General features: G+C 43.3%; 1 protein-coding gene across 8 annotated transcripts in view; it reads right to left on the reverse strand.

Moving 5' to 3' along the window:
* Positions 1-24749, reverse strand: part of UTRN (utrophin) — a 910930-nt gene that overhangs the window by 599084 nt on the left and 287097 nt on the right. For all 8 annotated transcript variants that reach the window (XM_040350827.1, XM_040350824.1, XM_040350828.1 and 5 more), the window contains 6 exons: positions 23312-23446; positions 21880-22029; positions 13679-13840; positions 9379-9507; positions 5724-5897; positions 2510-2665 (listed from right to left, as the gene is read on the reverse strand). In XM_040350827.1, coding sequence (XP_040206761.1) covers positions 2510-2665; positions 5724-5897; positions 9379-9507; positions 13679-13840; positions 21880-22029; positions 23312-23446 — 906 coding nt within the window. The remainder of the gene's footprint in view (positions 1-2509; positions 2666-5723; positions 5898-9378; positions 9508-13678; positions 13841-21879; positions 22030-23311; positions 23447-24749) is intronic.

Raw genomic sequence — 24749 nt, forward strand, 5'->3', positions numbered from 1 at the left:
AGCATAAAGGAACTTGTCATTAGCAATCCTGAGCACACTGTGAATCCACAGGAGAAACAGACACTTCACTGTAACCAAAATGTAATTGCAATGTAAATGGTTTGACTCTATAAGTGTATCTAAAGTTAAAACCTTTTTTTAGTTTTGGATAGTGAGAGGGGGAGGGGGGACTTGCTTTCTTTGTACCTGATGCAGAAACCCATTTCTCTATTAGCCCAGGTGATTGTCACTGCAATAAAAAGGGACATGTAAAAATTTACAGATGTCACTGAAACAAAAAAAATGTGGTAAAATGCTTCCAATGGTGGTGGTGGTGGGGGGGGGGGGTTCATGGACAGATGGGGGTGAGAGAGAGGGAGGGAAGTGAGAGAGAGGTAGTGGGGTGAGATGGAGATTTGGGTGAGAGAGAGTAGTTGAGGGAGGTCAGAGAGAGGTGAGGGAGGTGAGAGAGAGAGAGAGAGGTGAGGGGGCATGAGAGAGATAGGGAGAAAGAGAGAGGGAGAAAGAGAACGAGTGGGGGGTGAGAGAGTGAGGAGGGTGAGAGAGAAAAAAAGAAGGTGAGTGAGTGCGAGATGGGGGTCAGAGAGAGAGGGGTTGAGCAAAAGAGAGAGTGGGGGGCGAGAGAGAGCGTGTGAGAGAGAAAGGAAGGGTGAGAGAGAGCAAGAGGGGGGTTAGAGGAAAGGGGGTGAGGGGGAGGGGGTGATATAGCGAGAGAAGGTCAGAGAGAGAGTAAAGGAGTAAGAGACAGAGAAAGCAGGTGTGAGAAAGAAAGCGGGTGAGAAAGAGAAAGGGGGCTGAGAGAGAGAGGTGGTGAGAGGGAGACAGTGGGCTGAGAGAAATAGAGGGGGTGAGAGAGAGGAGGGGGTTGAGAGAGGGGGGTCAGAGAGAGAGGGGGTTCAGAGAGAAAGGACAGGTGAAAGAGAGGGGGTGGGAGAGATGAGGGGACTCCCCTATCACCCCATACTACACCAAGAGACCCCCCATCCCCCTAAAATTATAGCTGTATAATCTTCTACAACTTTCAGATGCCTGTAATGTTCCTGGATCCTATCAGCAGGGTTCCTTGATCACTACGTTATCTGTGATGAAGAAGTCAGTGTTCTGTCATGTCATCTAATATCCTTTCACCTTCTCGCTGCCCACCAGCTCCATCAGCAGCTTCATGTAGCACTCACAGGTGAGCTACTTCCAGCATCACCAATCTGCCGCCTCTTCTGCTCTCATCACCGGCAGTCCCCTGCTTGCCCTGCCTCCTCATCTACTCCCTACCTGGGCTCCCCTCACACCCTCACCTGCACAAAGTCCACCCCTGGCTACATGTTGTGTGTGGCTCGCAGACCCAAAACAGATAGCTTCAGGGGCGGCATCATAACAAATCCCCTGCCTGTCAGTAAGGAGCAGGAGAAGCCAGAAGCTCCTAGTGTGCCCCTCACAGGAATCAGGACTATCAGGAATCATGGTCACACAAGGATTTAATGTTTTCCTTTTCTATTTCACGTCATCCTGATTTTTATCTCAAAACTTTCACTTTTTCTTTCTTCTGAACTGTTACTAGTATTTGATAATTATTTATGAAGGCCTTTAGAGCCCTGTAGATTCAAACAGCAGTTGAATAAATGGCCCTGTGCCCCATGTGTGCTGCTTGGCTTAATATACAATAAAAAAAAAACGAAGGGCGGCCGGATTTACACTTCTGCATTGCAATAATACGTTACGCCAACGAACCAGCATTGTAGTGTGCCACAACGCACAACAAACAACATAACTTACGAAATTCCCACTAAACCTCAAAGACAAAACTGTAAAACTACCATTTACTGGAACCAATCCCATGTAGTTCCCCCCTGTGGCAAGTATTGAAAGCAGGCAGGAGGAGAAGCCGGCTTCCAGCTGCTGCGGGAAGGAACAACAGGGGATCAGTTCCAGTAAATGACTCCCTTGCCTCCCCTCCTGTCCAGGTTCCACTTTATTCTGCTTGTCAGCTGCCTGGGCCCCCCTATTAAACTGATGGGGCCCAAGCCCCATACAGGAGGGCCGGTGGTACCCCCCTTATGGCCCTGTGCACCAATGCTCTTTATGAACTTTTTGAATTCATGAAATTATTTATGTTTGTTTTTGCTGAAATGAAAAAAAGCACCTAGAACAAAAAGCACCCAACAGTACTCAGAAAAAGGAACCAACTCTGAGTTCAGGTCAAGATGTAGCCACAATGGGACATTTATCTAACACATATGTACATTGTACACTTTTAGCTATATTTGAAGTTAAATAAATGGTTAATACAACTGTATTTGTTCAAAAAGTGCACCAGTGCTAGGGTTTCAGCCTGCTTGAGCCCTGTTTTGTTTCTTGAATGCGAAAGAGCTGGAATCGCAGGTGTTGCTGTTTTCTTTAGAGTTTCAGTAGCAGGTTTGGGTCAGCTATAAGTTATAATCTTGATACTATGCATTTCCCCGCCACATAAAACTCCCAATCTCCAGTCATAAATAAAGTGTGTTAATAGACAGACCTGAGCACCGAGGTCATTATACAGGAGTTTTAAAGCTGTTAGCTGTTCATCCATTAGTTTTGGATTATCAGTCTGCTGCTTCTGCACGATTTGTCTTCCTGTCTTTATAACAGTCTCAACCTCCAGCTTTACTTCACTCAGGGTCTTGTACAATTTCTGCATGACAAACACAGCATGTTACTTTTATCTACAGAGAAACAGGTACTTGTACACAAATTATCTATTGCAGTCTGTAAAGAAAAATCCAGGAAAGTAATAAGAACACAGATTTGAAGTTGTTGTACGATCAGTATTTCAAAATACATTTAAAGTATAGTATGTGTAGACCCAATCACTAAAATCGCACATATTTCTCATACCAAAATTTAAAATCTTCAGCTTCCATTTATATAATACATGGGTATCCTGTATTATGAAGGTCCTTGTTGAGGAACTTCCTGTTATAGGGTGACATCGATCTGCCCCTGCTTCCAAATGTTTCTTCTGCGTTGTCATTCTATCACATGGATTTCCAATGGAGACTACAAGCCCTTGTGTTCAAAATCAAGAGGACAACAAACTTCTTTTCACATCTAAGGCCTCGTACACACGACCATTTTCCTCGACAGAATCCATCAAGAAACTTGGTGGCAGAGCTTTTTTGCCGAGGAAAACGGTTGTGTGTATGTTTTTCATCGAGGAAACTGTCGAGGAACTCGACGAGAAAAAAAGAGAACAAATTCTCCTTTTCCTCGTCTGAAAACTCAATTTCCTCGTCGTGTTTCTCGTCGGGCTGGTTTTCGACGAGAAACACGTTCGTGTGTATGCTAAGAAACCTGCGCATGCTCAGAATAAAGTATGAGATGGGAGCGCACCTTCGGTAAAAGTAGCGTTTGTAATGGAGATAGCACATTTGTCACGCTGTAACATTCTGAAAAGTGCAAATCGTCTCTTACCAAACTTTTACTTAACCTCCCTGGCGGTAAACCCGAGCGTGACTCGGGGTTGGTTTTCAATGCTAAAATCGGTATCCCCGAGTCACGCTCGGGGTGGACGTGCAGCGGCGCGGGTTACCTTTCGCTGGATCCACAGGCAAATTACTCACCTTGTCCCTGGATCCAGCGATGCCACCCCGCTGTGTGAGCGAGCGGGACCTCCTCGCTCGATTCACAGTCCCCGTGTGCCGCCGATCTCCGTTCCCTGCGACGTTACGACGCACGGGAGCGGAGAACGGCGCCAAATTCAAAAAAGTAAACAAACACTTTACATACAGTATACTGTAATCTTATAGATTACAGTACTGTATGTAAAAAATACACACCCCCCTTGTCCCTAGTGGTCTGCCCAGTGCCCTACATGTACTTTTATAAAAATCAAAAATGTAATTTCTGCCTAAAAACTGTAGATTGTCCAAAAGTGTCCCTTTATGTCAAAAATGGTTTTAGATCAGCTAGAAAACAGCGATAATAAATTATAATCACTTGCAGAAATGTGCGATAGCGATTTGTGGGGAAATTCGTCATAAAAAAAAAAAAATAATGACAGCGACAATTCTGCAACTGAGAAAATTTCAGTGATTTTGAGTTGATTACATTATTGAATATTTTTTATTATAATTATATTATTATTTGTTATAATTATTTATAATTATTTATTATATTATAATTTTGCTTGGTCAGATTTAAGTGAGTTATTTCTAAAAATTACAGGCCTACAGTATAAAACGCCAAATTTCCTTGCTAAATAAATGTACCGCTTTTGGTACGTAATTCCAGACAGAATCATACCGCCAGGGAGGTTAACATGCAGTAACATGAGATTAGCAAAAGCAGCCCCAAGAGTTGTGCCAGTGGAATCGAACTTCCCCTGCCATTGTATGTGTTGTACGTCACCGCGTTTGAGAACGACGAGATTTGGTCTTGACAGTGTGTACGCAAAGAAAGCTTGTCAAGTTTCTCCACAAGCCTGACAAGGAACTCGTTGAGGAAAACAATGTTTCATTTACGACGAGTTCCTCGGTTGTGTGTATGAGGCCTCAGTGTCCACCGGGTGACAAAGAGGATGATGTGACATCAAACGATGGACTGGGACCAGAAGTGGGACATCCGCCATATTTGTTTTACCCATCCATTGTGTGTTGCGGTCACATTCCAGACTTATGTAAGCACATTTTTTACATTCATAAAGTGGGTTTTAATTAACTACTTCACTATGGGCTTGACTTTTTGCTTTCTCCTTGATATTTCTTGTATTCTAGGGCACTGTTGGAGCCTAAAGAGCAGACACGGGGAAGGAGAAAGACACCTGGTGGCTGTGTATTTATTGCAATATTCTTGCCATAACCCACTGATATCTAAGGGTCCTAATATCTGGTGAGAGTCCATTCATGTGTGGTTTGCTGTACTTTTTGTAGTCACTTTGCAGAGTGAGAAGAAGTATTTTGTGCACTTGACAAAATAACTATTTTCTTTGGAATGCATTTTCACTTGCATTAATATATGTTTTATATTTATGATATCATTTTACATAAGGTATATTATTGCTACTACATAACTGGTTTTGTTCAATACATAGATTTATCTCTCCAGAGTGATAGGGTTTTTCTAGCTGCTGGTTGTTATCTTATTTTTCACAAAGGGAATGTTTGTGTTTCTTCCTGAGTGCTAGGGAGCCAGTGGCTCTAGCTGCTCTCAGCCAAGCCTGTGAGAGAGGGGAGAAGGGAGAGAACTGCTACAGACAGGCACAGTGCTGGATTAAGTAAGGACTTGGATATGTATAAAGGGTGGGGGGGCATACTGCTACCTAAACATTGTTTACCCTAATGCAAAAAATGTATTAAGGTAAAAAATGTTTAGGCTTTAGAACCACTTTCCAGTTTAATCCGAAAATAGGTTAAACCCTATATAGATCAGCCAACAAAATCTAATATATTAAACTATCTTACACATATTCACTGCAGGAAAATAAAACCAACCTCCAGTTTATCTCTATTGTGTGCCACTGTTCGTGTTGGGTGAAGTTGCTGGCATTGTACATGAGCATTCATGCAATCCTTTATTTTCCTCTGCACAAACTTTTTGCCTCTGATAGATATCTAGACAGTGTATCAGAACCCTAAAACTAATACCCAAATATAATGGTTGTATCTTGTTCACAGACTGTCCTTGTCTGGCCTTATTGTCATGCACTGTAGGAAGCTAATAATCATAGTCCAATCTCTGTTATGTATGCTTACCATACAGCCATCCATGTGTTTCTGCAAGACATCTGGATCAATATCTTTGACATCAAGTACACCAAGCTCAGCTTTCACTCCATCTAGGACACGTTTACAGTCCAGCATCCTCTGTTCAAAGTTTGCTGGCTTTTGGAACAGCTGGAACTTAGTAGACACTTCTCGAAATTTTCTCTGTATATGGTAAAATATGTTTACTTATTTAATTTTTTTCAATAATCAAACCCTCCCATCTTCGCCCAAAGCCCAAAAAAATGGAAATACATTGTGTAATTATAAAGTGCAAGTCCACCCAACACTTTTTTATTTACCATTGGGTTTCCTTTGTGGACACTGGGACAGAAAGTAAAAAAATCATAGACACAGATAGCAAAGGTTCTATCTCTTATCAGTTAGATTGCTGAATGTGACCTCGTTGGGGAGATTCACTGCATTTCATGTGTTGCTTTAAAAAGTTTGGCAGTAAAGGCTTATTTAAAATCTATACCTACAGGTAAGCCTATAATAAGGCTTGCCTGTAGGTCAGTAAATATCTCCTAAACGTGTACCGTTTAAGAGATATTTACTTTCGCAGTACCAGTTCCGTCACCGACGCATGTGCACTGTGCTCTCAATGAACGATGCGCCGTCCATAGAGCTGTGCCGTGGCTGTGACTCCTGCGTGCATGCCCAGGGAGTGACATCACCAATCAAACGACAGCTGACTTTGAACCCAGATGGAAGAACGGGTGAAAATGGAAGCCCTGTCAGCAGTGGCAGCGCACCCCTGGAGGACTTCATTTTCAGGTAAGTCTTTCATAATGTGCTAGTATGCTGTACATACTAGCATATTATGACATTCATTTGCAGGGAGATATTTATTTTTTCTGCAATTTGCTTTAACTATTCCAATGGAAATACATGCTCTGATGACAACTGTCTAAGGGCGGATTTCCCTTATTTTTCAGAGGTTTCTTCTCATCTGTTGTTACTACAAGGAAAGCAGTGAAGAGATATTAGATAATAGAAAAATTACTAAAGTTTGGTAAATAAAGTGATTATGTGTTCACTTCTCTCTCCTGCCAGCGCATCGCCTCAGTGTGAAAGCCCTCGGGCTTTCACATTGAGAAGGCTGGGCAGGAGTTTTTCAGGCGGTATTTAGGCGCTATTTTTAGCGCTGTACTGCCTGAAAAACTCCTCAGTGTGAAAGGGGCCTAAGTGACTTTGGTGAGGTATTTTCAGGCTCCAGAGTTTTTGCTTTAGCAATAGAAATGTTTACATGTGTTTTTCAGGTGCGATGTTAATGGACACAATAGAATAACAAAGGAATCTGGTGTTGCATGTAAAAGCACTTCTGGAACACTACTCAAACTGCTCAGGTATGAATCAGGGTAAAGGAAGTGGATAAAGCATCACATCATTGACTTACCTAAATCAACCTCCGCTACTCCTTTAGTAAGTCAACCCAACTGTGGGACATTGTGTCACATGTGAACTATGTGGTTGAATGCCCTTCATATTACATGCCTGAAACCTGAATTTACGGTTTATAAAGTAGGCTTTTCAGTAGGTGGCTTTGTAGCTGACTGAGTTCAGTTTATAAAGGAGTAAAGAAATGTTGCTTTGCAAATTGAACGACCAGAAAATGGTACCCAACATCTTAGATGATTTTCCATGTTTTTACACAGTACAGAATAGATACAGGTCTCATATATACAGCTGAAGGAAAATGGGAGCTGTGGTTTCTAACATGTAAGCAGACTACAGCTGTCATCCTAGAGTAGCTTAAAAAAACAACAACATCTGATTGAAGTTGTAGGTAATGCCTGCTCTTTTCTTTTTGTCTAGGGGTGAGGAGAGCAGAGATATAGAAAACACATCTATGCTCCGATGAAGATCTGATAGGATCGAAACATGTAAGCATTACGCTTATCAGCGATGAAGCAGGACTGACCATCATTCCAGCCACCCAACTATATTTCTACTGGGGGTCTTTTCTCCCAAACCTGAGAATTTCTTTATATTTCAGCATACATTCCTTTAAGGACATTATCCTGAGATACCCAGCAATGAATTAAAACATGCTGACTCTTTACTGCCTATCTACACTGCCATCTACTGGCCTCTCGGTAAAGGCATTCATCCACCCTGGAACCTAATCCCCTGCTGGAGGAATCTGCAGACACGTCGGCTTTGTAACCAGAGGGAGCCCTGTAATCTACAGAACGGACAATCCTCCATGGGTGGTAAGAACTGAGCAAAAAGCAGTTTCTGTGATACTGTGATCTCGTTTTTCAGCTGTACTGACCTATGGTACACTCTGCTGACTGCAGCCTCTACAGCAATCCTTGCTTGGCTTAAACAGATCCCACTACATGTTAATCACACGTCTCACTGCCAAACTAGCAGTGTTTTCAAATGATTTACCTGCTGTTGTCCACCACCTAATTGTAGTTTAATCTACTTCATCTCAATGTGGAATATATCTCTGTGAACTGGTGATAGAATTTGACTGGAACTGTATTCAGCATCACAGTCCTGTCTGTGGCTATATTATCCTCAATCCAGTCCTGTGATATTCCCTATCATGCCCCCAGCTCTCTGACTGATTCCTGCAGGTGTATGTAAGTTGTGTGTATGGCTGTGGTGGCCAACGGTCCTGTTTAGACTAACGTCTAATTTTACTAGTGCTGTGGAGACACTGGCACCTCTGTGTTATTTAATGTGTTTTTTATGTGGATAATTAATAAATTGCAGTCCTATTTATCCGTATTTCTTTTTGACTAATTATTTCTCCCATTTTTGATGAGCAGAGATATAGGTTACTAATCCTCCGAATGCAAGACCAGTCCCTGCTGCTCCTACTCCCCCCACCCCTCCCTTGTGGTCTAGTGGTCTTGTGCGGTGGACTGTTCCTGACGTTGTCAGGTCCCTAGGCTGGCTGTGGACGCGAGGACGGCAGGAACAGTCCACTGCTGGACGTGGGAGAGTACTGTTTTCCTGAGGATCGACAGGTTGATTGAGTATAACCTTTCTGTGCGCCCCTGGACAAAACGGGCAGTTAATCAATGCAGTGAAGGCACAGCCCTATTGCATGGGAAGAATTTTTCCCGGAGTTCTGCTTTAAAGTGTCACTAAGCCCTGGTTTAAAAACAAAATCTATTTAGGTATGTATTATTAATTCAAATAAGTACCTTCTATTGCTCTCAGCCTCCTCCAAATCTGCTAATTATTTTTTTTTTTGCTGCTTTGAACCAATTTCCACTTAGAGGATGGCTATGTCTGTTCTCCATGGTCCCACTGTATGTGGGACCATAGAGTAACCCTCTCCTGCTCTGTCCTCTGATGAACTATAGACTACGGAATGTGTAGTGTGCATTGAGCAGCACACATGACCGCAACTAAAGTGCACAGCTCGCTCCAAACAAACAGAATTGAGGGAAGGAGTAGCGGATTAGGAGCTCATGAAGGACATTACAAGGAGGCCGAAAAACACAAGAGGAAACAGTTTCATGAAAAATAGATTACACGGCTAATAAGTAATAGATTTGTATGGATTATTTTTGGAGAATAAGAATATTGTTTAGTGTCACTTTAAAGCCTACTATGTATTACACACATTACACTAACAACATATTAGAGTGATCATGCAGCAGAGGCAATACAACATTATTACCTGAACAACATCCAGCTGTGATCCTCCGCGAGTGGGTTTAACTTCTGGGCTGGACAATATCACAGGTCGTGAACTTTTCTTCAGTTCCTCTAATGTTGCTTCATGGCTACTTATATCAGCTTGAATTTTCTAAAAAGAGTAGAAAACATACCATTACTCACTAATGTATGGTATGTGTTATAGCAATCAGTCGATATGCTAGCTTGAAGTAGAAAATAAAGAATACAGCCTCTTTATTTACTAGGAATTAAGTCTTGAGACTTTGTCATGTTCTTCCCAGAGTCTTGTGATTGCTGGGAGTGGTCTACACTCATTACTGTATCACAGCAAATTATCCTGTTTCTAGACAAGGCATTTAGGAAAAAATCAGGAAACACAGTGATATCATTTTAAGATGATCAAAGGAACATTTTTGTAAACAAAAAGGCTGGTACCTGACAACAAATCTAAAAAGAGAAAAAAGGTAATTTTTTTAAAGCTTTGTTGAGCAGAATATAGATAATACGCCTGCTATTTTTCCTGTTTGTGTCCCATTGGGTAGATTTCTCTTTTCCTCCTGTCCTGGAAACACAACAGGAAGAAAAGGTAATCACTTTTAGGGCCCATTCACATCAGTGTGCTGTAATAATGTATGTTTGTGCGCTGAGGTTGCCATTCATTCTAAATGGCACCAAACACGCCTTCCCAGTGCACCTGCATTGTGGTGCATGCACGATTTGTGATTTATTGTGGTGCATCAGGAAGACCATTTAAACAAAGCACATTACCGCATGACACAACATGCGTTTAACACACTGCAGAGGACAAGGCTATGATTACCCCTCATTGCCTGTTATATTGACTTTTCCCCTCACCTCCCATCTTGTAGTTTTTTCCTTTAGCTACTGTTATGTAAAATGTTGGTTTGCCCATCACTTTCTGTCCTGATGACAAGGATGATGGGAACAAATAGAGGGGATGAAATTCCCCAGTGGCGATTGGGGTTCTAACAATTTTCCATTCTATAAAATAGTAAAAAAAAAATAACTAAAACATTTTTAGCTGTAGAAACAGGGTGTCCTGGATTTTTGACACAGTACGTGTCAGAACAGAAAGTGAGGCACATTTTATTTGTTCTGTCTGTGTCTCTATTGTGGAGCTTTCCCTAATTTCCTGTTCTTTGGTATCGGCAAAGCTGTATCCTGGCCTAGGCCTAGGAAAGCACTTTGCAGGGGGTCAGCACGGAAAGAGTCCCCGCCGGCTTGCGCTACACTATTAGTGTAACGCAAACTGCTTGTCTGCTTGTCTTGCTTCTAATTTTGACTGTCCTATCTTCCTGGACCACAAACCTTCCTCAGGCCTCGTACACACGACCGAGAAACTCGACGGGCCAAACACATCGTTTTCCTCGTCGAGTTCTTGTTAGGCTTGTCGAGGAACTCGACAAGCCAATTTTCTCAATTCCCGTCGAGGAAAAAGAGAACATGCTCTCTTTTTGGCTCGTGGAGTTCCTCGACAGTTTCCTCGCTGAAAAATGTACACACGACCGGTTTCCTTAGCAAAAAAAATCTCCCACCAAGTTTCTTGATGGATTCTGCCGAGGAAACCAGCCGTGTGTACGAGGCCTCACTCTGCTATTAGTTTTCTGCTGCACCATTGGCATGGTTATATCTTCTTAGTCCTCTCTATAAAATTATCAGAAATTTGTGCTTAAAGTAGAACTATGGACAACACTTTTTTTTTTTTTTAAATTTAGGATAGAGTCAGGCCTCTTACACACGACTGAGAATCTCATCGTAAAAGAAACGGTGTTTTCCTCGACCAGATTTTTGTCAAGCTTTCCTTGCCTACACACTGTCGAGACAAAATCTTGTCGTTCTCAAACGTGGTGACATACAACGGCACTATAAAGGGGAGGTTCGATTACACTGGCGCCACCCTTGGGGCTGCTTTTGCTAATCTCATGTTACCGCATGTTAAGTAAAAGTTTGGTGAAAGACGATTCGCGTTTTTTAGTCTGTTACAGCGTGACGAATGTGCTATCTCCATTACGAATGCTACTTTTACCGAATGTGCGCTCCTGTCTCATACTTTATTCTGAGCATGCGCGGGTTTTTAAGCATTCACACAAACGTGTTTCTCGTCGTAAACCAGCCTGACAAGAACCACGACGAGAAAATTGAGACTCCCGACGAGAAAAAATAGAGCATGTTCTCTTTTTTTCTCGTCGAGATCCATGACAGTTTTCTCGACGAAAAACATACACGCGACTTTTCTCTGCAAAAAAGCTCTGCCAGCAGTTTTCTTGATGGTTTTTGCCAAGGAAAACGGTTGTGTGTACGAGGCATAAGGGAGGGTCATAGCCCCAGTCAGTTTATTTTTTACCATCCCTGTCCCATAGCAGAGATTTACCTTCACTTCCTGCCCTATAGCCAAACAGGAAGTGAGATTAAATCTATGCAAATTAAGGGAATCCAATGCTCCCCCCAGGCCCTAAGAACTAGTGTCCCCACTCGAAAATTTCAGGGCAGGTCTTAAACAGAAAGGGGTGTTGGCCTTGACAGGAAGGGATTGCTCCATATTTAAATTAGGGGGTGCACGAGTTTAGTCAGGCCTAGGGCATCACAAAACCTAAATACACTACTGGGTATCGGTCTGTTTGTGATATTCAGCTCATGAGGTACTGCTCTTAACAAACTCCTAATGCCTTTTTGGGAAATGGATCAATCTCATTATTTCAGTTTTTATGCATTATTATTATTAGTACAATGCTTAGAAGTGAGGCGACAATAACCCTTAAATGGAACACAGGCAGTAATAAAGGTTGTCTATGCTGATTTATTAATCCACTGGTCTTTGTCGTGTCCACTTTTTAATGCAGCAAACAATTAAAACCTGGTGTGCCACTTTAGGGGCTGATTTACTAAACCTGGCGTGTGCAAATCTGGTGCAGCTCTGCATGGAAACCAGCTTCCAGTTTTTGTTGGCCCAAGCTCAATTAAACAAGCTGAAGTTAGAAGCAGATTGGCTACCACGCAAGGCTACACCAGATTTTGCCTTCTCCAGTTTTAGTAAATAGACCACTTAGAAGCCTCAATTCTCAACATGTACCTAAAGTGGAATTCCAGACTAAATGCTCCCTCCCACCCTTCTAACATTTATGCTGACTAACCTGTATAAGAAAGATGTATATATTTACCTATTTTCAGATCAGGTGATCTCTGTGTCAGCGAGCAGTAGCTGTAGGTTAGAGGATAAAGTGTTTGACAATGGCTGGGATTTCTGGGAGCGATGACATCACCCATAGGGTCTTATGGAGCTCCTATGGCCCACCCATTGTCGTGCTCTTTCTCCTTTCCTGCAGTCAGCGTTGGCTGACACAGGGAAGCCGGATCACGCCACCAGACCATAGCGGTCTGAAAATAGATGAGTATCTTTCTTATACAGGTATAGTCAGCATAGGGGTCAGGAGGGAGCATTTTTAAGGTTAGTTAGGTTTATCCTGGAATTTGGCTTTACGCCCTGCCCTGAAAACAGGGAAATATTTTTTGCCACTCTCAGTGGATTTGTGCATGTGAAACTTCAAATCCAGACCCCCTGCTTTTAGGATAGCCTGCCTTGATTAGAGCAGCCTTACCAGAGCCACTGTGCCTAAATGCAATCTGATCAATTTACTAATAACTTAAATCCAGCACATAATTTTTACCTGTTCCAGTAATAAAACACTGACAGAGGTTCTAACTAATATTGTCTGGAGTTGGGCTTTAAACCACACAACTCTAAAATCATGGTGTGCAAAAGACTATAAGATCATAAGATAAACTTAGTAAACTTTGAAGATCCATGATAACCCAGTTAGATCATTTCCCACGGAAGGTATTTATCCAAAAACAATGTCTTTTTGTGTAAAATGATCTGGCTGAGCTAACACACAGGGATTTCCCACTTCAATCACTAGGGCTGACAAACAGAACTGACAGGCAAAGAATGATGGAAATGCAGGGTGCAAGATGTTCACGTCAGGGCTGTGGATGTATAATCTTTCATGCAAGCTTCATACTTTCCACCTAAAACTCTTCCTTAACTTTCTTTAAGCCCACACCTTATTATGACAATGGTGTTACCCTAAGCCATGTATAGTCATACACAAAATTCTTGGATTCTAACAAATACTGTTGCTACTCACTTCTAATTCTATTTTTTCAAAATCGATCACTCTGTTTATTCCACATTACTATAATAATATAATGCTATAAGTGATGATTTGGGTGGTTAGATTACAGTTGAATAGGACAGGACATGAAAACCATTGCTGAGATACCTGAGCCTCTTGTGGCATTCGCACAGCATCCACTCTATCGGTCAGGTACGTGGTCAGCTGTTTATCCAGCTCTTCCAGGGACTCTTGTAGTGTTTGTAACATGTGATCACTCTCACGAAGGGTCTGTAGGTGTTGCTCTAAAGTGATCTGTCTCGCCACAGCCTGAAAAGATACAATCTGATTAAAACTCCTATTCATCTTCATGATTTTAGCACTGCAACTTCCAATGTCACATTGCCTCTACCAACACTCCACTTCACCGTTGATGTGTTACATTCCACATACTAATAATACTAATAAAGAGTGTCTGTCAGGTCCTTACTTGTGAAAATATGTTTTGTTCCTGTGAGTCGGTTACTGTGCAGAGGATATCAAAATACATAGTGTGTATGAGTGTACACATGGGCTTGTGAATTTTCTTTATTCTTTTTCAACCTGCAGAACCAATTTTATGTATTTTTTGTGAGAAAAAATGGAGTTACACTTACCGGTAACGTCCTTTCCAGTAGTCTTTCAGGACAGCCACAACTTGAGAGATAGGCTCCTCCTCTTCCTTAGGAAACACTGCCCAGCCTTTAAAATCTCTCCTCCCCCTGCTAGACCTCAGTTTTTATACGAGCACTCCGGTCCGCTGGGGAGACACAAGAACATGTTAGTAATCCATAGTTAACACATCAATATCATACTATGTTCCTGGATTAGAAACCCCTTCTTCCTACTTTTCGGGAGGGTAACTAGGGCTGTCCTGAAAGACTACTGGAAAGGACGTTACCGGTAAGTGTAACTCCATTTTTCCCTATCCGTCTTTCAGGACAGCCACAACTTGAGAGGATAATCGAGTACTTACAATTTAGGGTGGGACCACGGCTTGCAAGACTTTTCTCCCAAAGGCTTGTTCACCTGCTGACACCAAGTCTACTCTGTAATGCTTGATGAAAGTGGCGTAGCTGGACCAAGTTGCGGCTTTGCATATTTGATCTGGCGTCGCTCCAGCCCTTTCAGCCTGAGAAGTAGCCACCGCCCGAGTAGAGTGTGCCTTAATTCCTGTAGGGACTTCCCTACCAGTCAAGGAGTAAGCCTGCCCAATAACTAGTCTGAGCCACCTAGCAATAGTGCGCCGAGACGCTTTCTGTCCCTTTCTGGTCCCAGAAAACAAAACGAACAAAGAGTCTGACTTCCTAAAAGCTCGAGTCAGCTCCAAGTACTGTAGGATACATCTCCTAACATCTAGTGTACTAAACTTAAATTCCCTTTCACCAGAGGGATTGGAACAAAATGAAGGTAACACAACCTCCTGGCTTCTATGGAACTTGGAAGCCACTTTCGGAAGGAAGGCCGGATCGGTTTTAAAAACAACTCGATCCGGAAAAATTACACAAAAAGGAGGACGAATGGACAGGGCTTCCAATTCACTGACCCTCCTGGCAGTAGTCACTGCAACTAAAAAGACTGTTTTAAATGTTAGATCCTTTAAAGAACACTTGTCTAAGGGTTCAAAGGGCAACCCTGTTAGCACCTGCAAAACTAGTGATAGATCCCACTTGGGGAAGGGAGGTCCCTGGGAAGGTCTCTGTCTGGACAAAGCCCTAAAGAACCTGATGACCCAAGGGTTGGATGCTAGAGGGCTTTCTAGAAACACACTGAGTGCTGAGACCTGGCCTTTAAGGGTACTCACTGACAAGCCTTTATCCGCTCCGCACTGGAGAAATTCCAGAACGGACTTGTGGCTTTGTGTTGGAAAGGAAAATTCCTGGCACCAAGTATTAAAACGAATCCAAACTTTTCTATAAATAGAACGTGTCTCCTTCTTCCTACTGTTAAGAAGGGTGGCAGTCAGTTTGTCCGAAAAACCTCTGGACCTCAGCAAGGATTCCTCAGTAACCACGCCGCAAGGTTCCACCTGTGTACCTGAGGGCACAGAACTGGACCCTGCGAGAGGAGATCCTCTCGAAGAGGAAGAAAAAGAGGGGGCTCTGTGGTCAGTTGCTTGAGAACCGAAAACCAAGCCCTCTTGGGCCAGTGGGGTGCCACAAGGATAAGTGAGGTGTTCTCCAGCTGAAATTTTCTCAGGACCAGTGGTAGAAGAGCTGGGGGTGGGAAGGCGTAACAAATCCCGAATCGCCAGCTCTGGGATAGGGCATCTATCCCTCTTGCTCCCTCTCCCCTGCCCCGAGAGAAAAACCAATGTGTTTTTGCGTTCTCCCTGGATGCGAAGAGATCTATCTCCGGAGACCCCCATCTCTTGACCAAAAGATGGAAGACCTCCTGATTGAGGGACCACTCGTCTTCCCTCAGTTGACTTCGACTGAGGAAATCCGCTGTACTGTTTTCTATCCCCCTTAGAAAAACTGCTGATAAGGACAGGGTGTTTGTTTCGGCCCAGCGAAAGATTCTTGTTGTTATGGCCGACAGGGCTACACACCTGGTGCCACCCTGTTTGTTTACATAGGCCACGGCCGATGCATTGTCTGACCTCACCTGGACGTGGTGTCCTCGAAGTCTCTCCTGAAAGAAGATGAGAGCTAAACCGATCGCCCTCAGCTCCTTCCAGTTGGAGGAATGTTTCAGCTCTGCCACTTCCCAAACACCCTGTGCTGGAAGTACCCCTAGGTGAGCCCCCCAACCTCTGCCGCTGGCGTCTGTGGTGACAATCAATGGAGACCGGATATGCCATAGACGACCCTGTGACAGATTGGTGATCTTTCTCCACCACCAGAGGGATCTCTTTACCTGACTTGGGACCTGTACCAGGACGTCTAGGTGTTCTGAGCTGTGGTCCCAGATTCTGAGTACAAAGGCCTGCAGGGCCCGAAAGTGAATCCCTGCCCACTGGACTGCCGGTAGAGTGGAAGTTAACAGTCCTAGTGTTGACATCAGGAATCTGATTGAAACCTGATGGCTGCCCTGGAGGGCAGATACCGACTTTTCTAACTTTAGAGCCTTCTCTAATGGAAGGAAGACCTTTAGCAGGGTGGAGTCCAGGGTGTACCCTAAATAAGGAATGCGCTGCGATGGTATTAGACTGGATTTTTCCAGGTTTAACAGCCAACCTAGGTCCATAAGGGTCTTTTTGGTTAGTTCCAAGTCCCTGGAAACTTGTTCCGGAGAGGCTGCAAACAGAAGCAGGTCGTCCAGGTACGCTATTATACCCACTCCCTGAAGACGCAGAAAAGCTATCGGTTCCGCCAGGACCTTTGTGAACACGCGGGGTGAGGAGGATAGACCGAAAGGCAAGGCCTGGAACTGTAGGTGCACCACCGAAGTTCCCAAGTCTATCGCTAGCCGTAGAAACTCCTGAGACCCCTCTGCAATGGGTACGTGCAGGTACGCGTCCCTGAGGTCCAGGGAGACCATAAAGCAATTCTGTGGTAGGAGGGCCCTTACCGTGAAAATTGACTCCATACGGAATCTTTTGTATGTTACTGACTTGTTCAGCGGTTTCAGGTTTAAGATTAACCTGTACTTGCCAGAGGGTTTCTTTACCACGAAAACGTGGGAGTAAAACCCTTTTTTCTCCTCTCCTTTTGGGACTCTGCAAACAACATTTTGGACCTCCAGATCCCTCAAGGCCCCCACTAGAGCTTCTGCTTTTTCCTTGGCTCTGGGAAGCTGAGTGACTAGGTACCTCTGTGGCGGAAGGAATGAGAACTCTAGGGAATACCCCCTTCTCACTATCGCCAATACGTACCTGTTTGGGGAAAAAGACTCCCATTGTGGGAGGAAGGCCCCCAACCTTCCCCCCACTCTGATCTGGGAGTCATTGTTTTTTGGGGGGTTGGTCAGGTGGGCGAAAAATCGCTCCTCTTCCCCTACCCCTAGGTGTCCAGATCCTTTTTTGAGTCTCTGGTTTTTGGACCCCTGTTTGTCTCTGGGGACGAAACCCTCTCCCTTTTTGTGGAGTTTTACGTTTAAACGGAAACGATTTTTTCTTATCCGCCGTGCGGTCTAAGACTGACTCCAGGTCAGGACCAAAAAGGAGATCTCCTGTAAAAGGAATCCCACATAACTTAGACTTGGACGCAATGTCTCCTGACCAAGTCTTGAGCCAGAGAGCTCTTCTGGCAGAATTAGCCAGGGCTGCTGACCTGGCTGACATGCGGACGGATTCTGCTGAGGCGTCCGCAATGTAGGCTACCCCTTTTAAAATTGTGGGGAAGGAAGCCAAAATAGTGTCCTTGTCCGTATCTGCCTCAATATGTTCTTGGATCTTTGAGAGCCAGTGTTCTAAATTACGGGCCACTACTGTAACTGCTAATTCTGGTTTTAAATTGCCAATTATGGACTCCCATGCTTTTTTCAACAATGAGTCCATTCTCTTATCCATAGCATCCGTCAAGTTACCCATATCCTCAAATGCTAAATCAGTCTTTTTAGAGACTTGTGAAAAGGCCGCATCTAATTTAGGGTTCTTATTCCAAACGGACGTGGAATCTTCCGCAAAGGGAAACCTTCTCTTAAGGGATTGAGAAAAGAAAGGCTTTCTTTCAGGGTCCTGCCACTCCTTCTTAACAGTATCAACCAGAAGTTCGTGCACTGGGAAAACCCTGCCCTTGTGTTCCCCTAGACCTTTGTACATCTGGTCATGGAGACTAAGAGGTTTAATATCCGTGTGAATGCCTAGGGTCGTGTAAATGGCCCCTAGTAGTTCCTCAACCTCATCAAGAGATAGCTTGTATCTGGAAGACTTCTTGGACTCACTGTCCTGGTCTTCTTCACCTGACTCTGCCTGCGAGTCGGAAGCAACATTCTCCATTAAGGAGTGCTGCCCCTGAGAAGGGCCTGCAAAATCAACTGCTTCCGCTGAAGGATCAGGAGAGGCAGGTGCAGGACCCTGAACATCAGGGTGGGCTGTAACCTGTGTGGGTACCAGGGGGGGTTGCACCCTTTCAAACAAGGTTTTGAAAGAGGAAAAGGTAGAGGCTAGTTCCTTAACTGAAGCAGCTAGACTATCCTCCTGTTCTGCATCCCTTTCCCTAACTAGAGAGTTTATGCAATCTCTGCATAAAACTTTTGCCCAAGAATCAGGAAGGGAATCCCTACAGGAAGCACATTTCTTCTTAGAACTATGTGTCCTTCCTGTTTTTTCTTGGCTCTTTTCTAGGCTCTTCTGAAAAATAGAAGACATAAGGACCCACATTTAAAAGAGCAGAGATATAAAAAAAGTTTTTTTTTTTTTTTTTTTTTTTTTTTTTTAAAAACAACAACATGGTTACAACCCTCTGGGAAGCACTAGACAGACACTACTGCTAGGTGCCCTTGCTGTCTATCCCTCCTCTCCCCCAACCACCAAGGGAAAATAGAGGAAGGAAAAGAGACATAGTCTAAAGTTTTGGGAACCCTCCCCAGGAACCCTTACCTTGGACTGGCTGGAGGTAGCGTCCCTAGTCGGGTCCCGTTCCGGAGAGGTCACCGACATAGCGGGGTGGTTGCGCTGTGTCTAACTCGTCCCAACGAGTATCCGACACCTCCAGCAGGACGCGTGGGTCTCTTATCAGCGCCGCGACCCGGAACCGGAAGTCGCGGGTCATAGGGAATCCTTTCCGAGGCGCACCGGAAATGACGTCGCCCGCCACTCGGCCCGCATTTTTTAAAAGGAAAAAACAATGTGCGGCCTGTAATCAGGGTGCCCGGAGCTGAATTCCCCCGCCGCGGTCCTGTGGACACGATAGGGACCCCCCCACAAACCGTCTGTCGCGCTCGACCTGGTTGGGGTGCGTTTCTTTTGGCGGTAAGTTCTTTCGCCCAATCTCCTTTAGGAAGCCCTTGCCCCATAGGAAAATAATGATGGCCACAGTCCTCTGACTGCCCTGCCTGGTTCCTTAGCAGTGTCTCCCCACCGGAGGAAACACTAAGAACTGAGGTCTAGCAGGGGGAGGAGAGATTTTAAAGGCTGGGCAGTGTTTCCTAAGGAAGAGGAGGAGCCTATCTCTCAAGTTGTGGCTGTCCTGAAAGACGGATAGGGAAAAAAGGAATATAACGCACTTGATTTAACCCTTTATCTGCCACAGAGATAAGGGATATGGAGGAGCAGAACAACTTGCAGCTGCCTAGCTATGCTGCTGGCTCGTTTCTCTCTCCGCTCCAGCAACCATGAATTTATATTAGAAGTCATTTCCTAACTCTTCTGTTTTTAAAAGCTGGTGATCATTTGACCTATTCCTTCAAAATGTGAGCCCTCACTATAGGATCTTAGCCCAGGGTTGGAGTTTCAAAACTTTCATAAGTCTACGTAAAGGTTTCCTACATACAGAAAGAACACAGAAGAGCTCTGTACAGGGCTGCAGGGGAGAGGGGTTGATGTACTAAAACTGGAGAGTGCAAAATCTGGTGTAGCTGTGCATGGTAGCTAATCAGCTTCTAACTTCAGCTTGTTCAATTAAGCTTTGGCTAAAAAAATAATATTTTTACATTTTGCACGCTCCATTTTTAGTAAACCAACCCCTGTAGCGTATTACATTTTTGTGTACCTTCAATTTTCACAGTTTTTCAAAAAAGCCACAATTTAAAATTGACATATATTTGTCATTTATTAACTCCAAGTTTTATTTTTTAGATTTAGTAGGAATTTTGTAAGATATGCTGTGTAAAAACAATTTTAGTGTATTTTTATTAAAAAAATTGACAAACACTTGCACAACTATCACAGGCCTGCAAATATTAGTAGCACCAACTTTTTTATTCTACTGGTCCTATGCTTTCAGAAAATGTATGATTTGGATAGTCAATGAAAGCTGTAAGAGAAAAAAAAATATGAAAAAGTGGAAAAATTGGTCTAGCTACCTAAGGTTAAAAGTGGAGTGCAGGATCTGGCAGTGAAAGGGTTAGAGTCCAACTTTTATTTTCATTTTGGATAGTGTGGGGCAGAGCTTTTCATTGTTAGGGTTGTCCTGATACCACTTGTTTTAAGACCGAGTACAAGTACCGTCACTTTTTTTCAAGTACTCGCCGATACCGATTACCGATACTTTTTTTTAATCTCATGTGACAGTGGCACGTGTCAGTATTTTTTTTAAAACACAATTAGTTTTTTTAATTTTTTACAATTTGTTTTTTTAATTTTTTACAATTTGTTTTTTTGTGTTTTACAATTTATTTTATTTACATACATATATATATATATATATATATATATATATATATATATATATATATATATATATATATATATATATATTACAATGCTTTCTTTTTTCTAAGGGGGGGTGGACAGTGTCAGTGTGTTTTTTTATTTTATTTTTTACTATGATTTTTTTTTATCATGTATTACAATTCGTTTTTATCAGCCCTGTTGGGGGGCTTTGGTGAGATATCAGGGGTCTTAACATACCTCTGATATCTCCGCTTAGAGACAGGGAAAGGGACTAGGAACACAAATTCCCCAGTCCCTTTCTTAGCAGCCTCAGCTGCACTGAAAATGAATGGAGAGAAGACAGTGGCTGCTCTCCATTCATAAACTGAAACATTATAAACACAGTTTACAATGTTTTAGTTATGTGAATGACAAGAGTCAGTGATCACTGACTCTGTACATTTGGAAAAGGTAGGAGCCGGATTTACCGGCTCCTACCTACGCTCTCCATCCTGACAGATCGAGGGGGTGAAGGAGGAGAACGAAGGGAGACAGCAGCACGGAGGGGGGCGGCAGCACAGAGGGGGACACGGCAGCACGGAGGGGGACACGGCAGCACGGAGGGGGACACGGCAGCACGGAGGGGGACACGGCAGCACGGAGGGGGACAGCAGCAGAACGGAGGGGGGCTGGAGGAGGATACGGGGACAGTCAGTGGTGTTCGTGTGTGGGAGAGTTACAAGCGCCGATCACCGCTGATTTCACTAAAGCAGCTGAAAGCCGTGTGGGGGGGGGCGGAGAAACGGCTGTCAGACTTTGCAATCTATACAGGTATCGGGTGAAGCATCGGAGCATTTGCCCGAGTACAAGTACCACCCCCACTAGCCGCCACTGATCAGGAGTCATGCAGTCTCAGAGGACAGACGGAGGAGAATGAAAACTCCTCCTACAAGCTTTAACCAGTGCTTGGCCAGACACTGATATAAGTCACAAGATTGCGATATACTGCTGATGAGAAAAGGTATTTAGCAGTTTATATTTACTAAAATAATTTCATTTCCATGTTCTGTGTACTGTGGGAGACCAGATATAGTGAATGCAGGGTCCCGGTTTAGTATCACTAAGTACTTACCAAATGACTAAGTTCTTCGTAACGAGCATTAAAGACTTCTAGCTTCTCGCTGATGATGTCATCAAGGATTCCACCATCAATCAAGGTCTGGCCAAGTTCACGGATCTGTGTTCTGTTATCTGCAGGGTGCCGCAGGACTGACTCTAAAGACTAAATGGTTGCAGAAAAAGGAAAACACTTTTACAAAATTTTACATTGACAGTGCATATGTAACTTGCATGTCTGATGCTGAAATGGGATATATAGTTTTCAATCTAGCTATCGCAATTTTGCAAAAAAGTATGATTTTTCAAACATTGAATGTTCTTCCAATAATATAAAACATGGAACCCTCCATAAGACAGGTTTTTATGTAGTAGTACAATTTTAGCCTTGTTGTGGATGGTGTAAATTGGGGTTGATCTACTAAAGAAATAAAGCATGTTCACTTTAATTTCCTTTTGCAAAATAGGTGAAGCTGTGTTCACTTTAATCATCAAATCATATACATATAAGCAAAAGTCTTACTTTTTAATTCCCCGTGCTCGTGCTTTGGTATTATTGACCAAGGTAGGTAAACACAAACTTAGAAATGCGAACATTTCAGCCTTTACTAGTTTTACGTTAACATGGGAGTATATAGAAGGGGTGCCCGGATTTGAAAAATCGGTGCTCCCCGGCTGTAGGTCCCCCAGACAGCAAACTTTTCTGGTGCTACATGTGTGCCAAGTTTCGGGTCCAGGGGACCTACGGCCGGCCAGTACCGGGTCCCCAAAGTTAACGGAGAAATTACCGTTTAACATGGGAGTCTATGGAAGGGGTGCCCGACTTTGAAAAATAGGTGCTCCCCAGTCGTAGGTCCCCCGGACAACAAACGTTGCACACTTGTAGAATAAGAGTGGGGCTATATGTGTGCCAAGTACCGGGTCCCCAAAGTCTGGGAGATCAGGCGCAAAAAGGTGATTATAAGCCAAGGGGGGCATTTTCAGCACAAAAAAATGTGCCAAAAAAATTGGCTTATACTCGAGTATATATGGTACTTGCAATCCCATTTTTTTTATTTAATAAAAGCATCAAAATATTCATTACATTTCACAGCATATAACAGGGGTTTCAGTTATCAGTATAGAGTGATAACATAAAAGTAAGCATGGTAGATGGACCAACAGTACAATATAATGAAAGAACAACAAGGTATAGACAGAAATCGATAATCATTTCTGTTTAAAAGTATGGCATACACCATGGTTGAAAAAGTGGAGCAAGCTAAGCGTTCAATGACTCTGACATAGGCATGGGCAATCACACTGTTACTGATCACAGCAAGAGGCATCGGCACTAAGCAGGTGTTTTAAAAAATAAAAATTCAAATCAATTACAAACCGTAGACTACAATAGAAGCTAACATTTATTTGAGAATATACCCGTTACAATAAAAGTTCAGCTACTGTACCTCAAGAGCTTCACTAGCAGCATCCACTTTATCTGGGAGATTTGTTGAGTTCTGTATTCGTTCTTCCAGTGAACTTAACCACCCCGTCTCCAGATTCAAATAATGGAGAAGTTCTATCCAGCAAGACCACACTTCCTGTCAGAGGAAGACCAGTTAAAATTATTCTCAGAAGGCAGCCTTTTACAATGCAAATCCTCTTTTCTTCATGAATATTTCCACAAGGAATTACAAGCGCTTTTAAAATATCCATTTTCTTTCATAAACAAATATTTGATTTTCTATATCGGATCTCCTGCTCCCTCACATGAAAGTGTTACAGAAGTTCTTCAAAATATGAAAATATGTGTCACAATGCAGTTTATTTGGACGCGTATGAATCTCATTAATAAATCAATGAGTCCAAAGGGATTTAGGATATGCAGATTTTTGGTTGACCTATATCAACAATTTGTTTTATCTGGAAAAAATCTAAATAAAAAAGAAAAAGAGTATTATAGGGTTGACCTTAACTTGCTATTCAAAAAACGATGCTAATACTATGTGTTTCCTTTGGTCTGCATTAAAAGGATCAAAAAATAATACATATTAAAAATCTTAACCCATTAATGGCAAAGGTCCAAACTCATTTTAAGTGGAAGAAACCCCTAACTACAGTATACAAGTTCCTCCTCCTCCTGCCTAACCGAAATTAAAAAACATCTGCATACCCACATACTTTTAATCAGGGCTCAAGTCCTGCGGGAACGCGTGGGAACTGAGCTCATGGACTTTTTTCACAGCAGGAACGCAGTTCCCTCTGCAGGACTAAAGCAGCCGAGCCGCCCGAGCCGATCCTTCACTAAGCAGTGATGCCCAGCTCGAGTCACTGTCAGGGGCAGTCGAACCTTAGTAATCCTTTGTGTTACTGGCCGCTTCCTGTATATGGATTCATCGGGTAGTGTGTCGGTATTCCGTCACTTCCTCTATGCCGCAATGTCTCCTGGGAACAATGACAAAAGCTCCCAGGAGACATTGCGGCATCGAGGAAGTGACGGAATACCCGCACACTACCCAATGAATCCATATACAGGAAGCGGCCAGTAACATAAAGGATTACTAAGGTACAGTGGATCGAAAAAAAAAGCAAAACATGCGGTTTAGTAATTATGCATATGAGCGTATCATTTTTCTTTTTTTTGGTGGGGGAGTGGATCTTGGGTGGGAGTTCCCACACTTTTTTCCCCAGGACTTGACCCCTGCTTTTAATCTGCTTTAGTCCAATCACATGAGCTCTGGCTCCCCTGTATTGGTGACCAGCTGCTACAGGAGAGAGGTGGGAGCCCTGACAACAGCTGGGCCATAGGAGCTTATAGGGTGATGTCACCACTCCATGAATTCAGAGCCGCTGTCGAGTGCTACCCTATACAGAGATACAGGATCACGTGACCCGATCGGAGTG

This window comes from Rana temporaria, chromosome 4 (genome assembly GCF_905171775.1).
Source record: "Rana temporaria chromosome 4, aRanTem1.1, whole genome shotgun sequence".
NCBI classification, from domain to species: Eukaryota; Metazoa; Chordata; class Amphibia; order Anura; family Ranidae; genus Rana; species Rana temporaria.